The sequence below is a fragment of the Chaetura pelagica genome, unplaced genomic scaffold, assembly GCF_000747805.2.
Source record: "Chaetura pelagica isolate M959 unplaced genomic scaffold, ChaPel_1.0 scaffold3, whole genome shotgun sequence".
NCBI classification, from domain to species: domain Eukaryota; kingdom Metazoa; phylum Chordata; class Aves; order Apodiformes; family Apodidae; genus Chaetura; species Chaetura pelagica.
The window spans coordinates 7,009,439-7,013,951 of NW_009952974.1; the positions used below are offsets into that span (position 1 = coordinate 7,009,439).

Here is a 4,513-nt window from a genome sequence, read left to right on the forward strand (position 1 = left end):
GGACGCGGCGGAGGGATTGGATCTGGTTGGTGTGGGCCTGGCTGCTGTATTCGTTGTACTTCTTGAACTCGCCGTTCTGTCTGTCCCGCTCCAGCACGTACTGGTAGCCCCTGTACCCAGGGTACTGGTATGCCACCCACCTGAAGGCAGACCCCTGGTTCAGAGGACCAGGCCAATTCCCGCTCCCCATCCCCCCTCACCCCCCTCCACCCCAGCTCATCCCACCCCACCCCGCCCCATCCCACCCCATCCCATCCCCTCTGCTTGCCATGGAATAGGAAGGACAGAAAACACCCCACGCCTTAGATTTTCAGCATTTTGCGGTCTCCTTTCCCCATTTCTGGGCGATGCAGGAGGGAGGTGCTTGTCAATCTGCTCTCGGCCCCCACTGCCCCCCGCCCTGTCAGTGGCACTCACGCTCCAGCGTTCACTTTGATGGATGCCACCTCCTTGTTGCCCCAACCCATGGCCTGCAGCGAGGGGTAGTCGTCGCTCAGCTCAAACTTGTGCCCCTGGAAGTTCTCTGCCTCGTAGAGGATGACTTTACTGTCGTTGTGGTTCTGCAGAGGAAGAGAGCTGGGGGTCAGTGGGGGTGTGGTGGCTTGCACAGGGATGGGGGGTGTGGCATCAGAGGGACACACACCAAGGAACAGCACCAGCTTTGGTGCAAGGCATGGGGATGACCTTCACACTGGTATCCCCTCACTGGGCCACCCCAGGGCTGCCAAGAGCATGCTGCTCTCATGTCCGTGTGGTCCCAAGGCACAGTTGTAGGTGAGGGTGACGGTGATGGTGGCTGCATCCTCTGCACCCACATGGGCCTCTTGCCTTCAGCATCCTCATAGTCCCCAAGGCTGCAGGACTGCAAGGCAGGCTGCTGAGGGTGGTCCCTCTGCCTGTGGGGCTTTGCTGGGTGCTGGGCACCCAGGGGTTAATTTCTGGGACACTGAGCGATGAGGCACTGTCCCCCATGCCCAGCCCCCACACGCATCTATCTGCACCGAGGAGCAGTCCTGCCAGTAAGGAGTGATCTTATCTCATCCCCTTTATTAAAGCCCAAGCATATCTGCCTGGTGATTATTAAAAGTTGGGGGGGGCACCCCCAGCTCGGAGGCACAGACGTGCTGCTATTGCGAGCACCAGTGTCTCTGCAGATGGAATGATAGAGGCTGCATCTGCCTGGGCACGGCTCGGGTACCCCAGGCGGAAGGGGAACAGACCCCACACCCCAAGCACCTTTTTGTTCCTGCCAGCTCCTCTCAGCTCACTCACCCCATCCCTGCATGTCTGGGGTGTGGGAACAGGGCCTGGGGACCCCAGCCTGGGAGATGGCTCTCCAATGCACAAAGCAGAAGGAGCTGAGATGGTGACTCAGACTAAATGTTAGCCCTAAAGAGCATCCCAGGGTCCTTGCAGGGAGGAAGGAGCCAGTGGGTGCAGCCCCCTCCCCATCCCACAGCACCTCTATGCATACTTCGCCCCTCCATCCCATATCCCACATAACTCATCCTCCTGTCTGTCCCTCATCTCCCTCCACGCTGGACTGATGGGGGGCTGAGCACAGCCTGGTCGTGTCCCTCTAACTCACCGCACACTTGATGGGCCGGAAGGAGAGGAGGTGCTCGGTCCGGTAGCCGCTGTTCCCACTCCAGGCCTCCCACCGGGGATAGTCACCCTTCTCCAGGATAAACTGCTGCCCCTGGTACTCGGGGTACTCGAAGCCCACCCAGCTGGAGGGAAGAGGAGGAGAGCTCTTAGAGATGGGTGTTGCAGCCCCCAGGCTCAGCCCAGGGCTGGCTTCTCCCTCCTGCACAGGAGATGGAGACATTCTGCCAGAGTGTGGGTCTGTCACAGAGGTCGGGGTCCTTGCTAGCAGCAAACGTCCCTTTTGAGAGTGAGACCCCTCTCCCTTGGGCCACACTGTTGCCTCCAAACCATGCCTCGGCTCAGCATGGTCTCCCTGCTTTGCAGATGGGGAAATAGAGGTGCAAGGACTACTGGGAGGGAGGTCACACGATGAGGCTGTGTCAGAGCTGAAGAAGGCCTTGGGTATTCTGGCTTTCTGGAAGCTTCTGACAGTCCCCTGGAAGCAGTGGGTTTGCTGGAAAGGGGTGATCCAGGGGGCAGTGGGGCTGGGGGAGCACTTACGGGCCAGACTCCACCTTGATGGAGCGGATCTTGCGGAAGCCACGCTCCATGATGCTGGGACACTCCATGAGGAACTCGCAGCGCTTGCCCTGGAAGCTTTCCTCCTCCCACACTGTGATCTTGTACTGCCCCAGGGTGTCCATGGCTTCGCTGCTGGTCATGCAAGTCACTCCGCTGCTGGCAGAGCCCCACTCATCACCCCAAGCAGGTGCCCACCCTCAGCCCCCAGCCACCCCTCTGCCTGCCACCCTGCCTGTCCTCACACATCCCGTGCCACTAGCCACTCACACTCCCAGGCTGACACAGGGAAGGCTTCCCATTCTCCTTCCTTTGGTGCTAGAGGATCTCTGTCCAGTGACCCCCAAGTTGCAGAGGGCATTTGAGATGCCCCATCTCTCCATGAGAGGTACCTGAGGCTGCCCCAGTTTCTCTGCTCCCAGTCTCCCCATGATGATTCCCAGGGCCGGCCAGGTTCGGTGACACTGTACCCAGTGCAGGGGGTGGCAGTGACACCGACTCAGACACAGGTGCAGGGTGCAGCCCTGGGGCAGAGCAGTTTGGCTCTTGCAAAGACGGGTGCCAGCGTCCCTCCTGCCCGAGCCGGGCACCCCTGCTGTGCCACGCAGCACCCCATGACTGGCCCTTCCCCAGAGTGTGCGTTGGGGGTGTGGGGCGCGGTGTGGGGGGCAAGGGGTGGAGGGAGCGTGGCAGCGCCTGTGCTGTGGGGCTTGGGGGTTCACGGCCTGGTACTTACTTGGTCGGCAGGGCACAGAGGCGAAGGTGGCGGTGCCGGCGCCGTCTTCTCCCCTTGCCCTTTATAGGCGGGTGCTGAAGTGCCGATAACAGGGCGCTGTGTCAGCAGGCAGGGGGTGGGGGGGAGGCCGGGTGGGCACCCACCCCAGACTCCGGCTGTCCATTCCAGTTAGGCAGTGTGGCGAGAGCGGCCCCCCCGCGCCCCGCGGGGCTGACAATGAAAGTGCTGGGCTGTGTTTGCGCAGGGGCTCAGGGCACAATGGGCAAAGGGCCTGACTCGCTGCTTTCCTTTCTGCCCCTGGACAATGTCCCCGCTTGGCCCGAGGATTAGGAAACCAGCCTTTCCCAGGGCACCGGCAGCCTTTGCCAGGGTTGAGGCTGTGCCAGGGTGAAGTGGGGATTTGCCAGCTGGGAGCTGAGGGGCACACTTGTCCTCCCTCTGGGACCCAGGGCTCACCTGGGGCTGCATCTGCCCCTCACCCTGGGGCTCCACCACCTCGGGTCCCTCCTCCAGTCAGACTCTGCCTTGCACGTCCTGAGCTGGCAGGGCAGGAACTCAGTCTGCACAGGCAGGGCTCCATGTGGAGTGGGAGAAGGTTAGAGTGAGTGAGAGGGATGGAGGAGGTGTTGGCACAGCTGCAGCTTCATCCATTCATGCCCTGGGAGACGTGCAACACCCTCCAGGGGTTCCTGTGTTGAGTTTGGACCAGGCACTGGTGGACCTAGTTATGTTACATGTTTCTTGTTTGCAGTGCCATGGACATGTCCCCTGACCTGACAAAGAGCTTCCTGTGCTCCCCACACACATCTTGCCCAGACAGGGGACACCATGCACAGTGGGAAGGGACCAGCTTTGGGGAAGAGTTGTGTCCTTTACGTGGGCGGTGGGACCAGCCCTACCTGGGACTGCACTATGCCATGAAGATGTCCCCAGTGTTTCCTACCAGGACCTGGGCTAGATGAGGCCAAACAAACTGGAAAAGGAGAGTGCCCTGGTGAGCCATGAAACACCAGGTCTCTTGGCAGCACTGTTTTTTGCAGCATCCCAGCATAGCCCGTGGTGAGACTGGGCACTCCCCACCTTCAACTGGGCAGGAGTCATGCCAGCCTCCAGGCAAGGGCTGGCCCAGAGCCCCTCGAACCTTCTCAGGAAAACCCCAACCCTCCTGGGGGTCTGGAGCACAGGCTCAGCATCCCAAGAAAGCCTGGCATTGCCAGTGGTGGAGTGCAGCGCGGGCAGCTAGGACGCCTGACGTCTCTGTTCCGTTCTCAGCAGGATTTAGGGACTGAGGGGTAATAGCACGGATGGGCTGGGGACAGGACTCGTGGGTCCTCTTCGTGTCCCCCAAACTGCTCGACAAAGCGCCGGGCTGCATTTCCCTCCCTGCTGCCGGGCTCGGCGCGGGGCTTGCGCCGATGCCTGCAGGTCCCAGCAGAGGGTGCAGCCTGGCAGCGGTTGGAGCTGGCTCCAGCTAAGGGACATTGGTGGCCTTTGGCCGGGGACAGGCGCTGGGGAGGCGACCCTCACCTTGCCACGCCCTGGGTGCTCCTAGCAGGCGGGGGGAGATACCCTGGGAGCTGCCTGGGGGAGCTGAGGATGGAGGGAAGCGCA

General features: G+C 61.4%; 1 protein-coding gene across 1 annotated transcript in view; it reads right to left on the reverse strand.

The window, feature by feature from the left end:
- The window catches only part of CRYBA2 (crystallin, beta A2), a 3,785-nt gene extending 855 nt beyond the window's left edge, over positions 1-2,930 (reverse strand). The window contains exons 1-5 of the mRNA XM_009996261.1: positions 2,903-2,930; positions 2,149-2,322; positions 1,589-1,730; positions 418-560; positions 5-140 (exon numbers count right to left, since the gene is read on the reverse strand). Of these exons, the coding sequence (XP_009994563.1) occupies positions 5-140; positions 418-560; positions 1,589-1,730; positions 2,149-2,309 (582 nt within the window). The 5' untranslated portion in view covers positions 2,310-2,322; positions 2,903-2,930. The remainder of the gene's footprint in view (positions 1-4; positions 141-417; positions 561-1,588; positions 1,731-2,148; positions 2,323-2,902) is intronic.
- Positions 2,931-4,513: the final 1,583 nt, after the last annotated feature.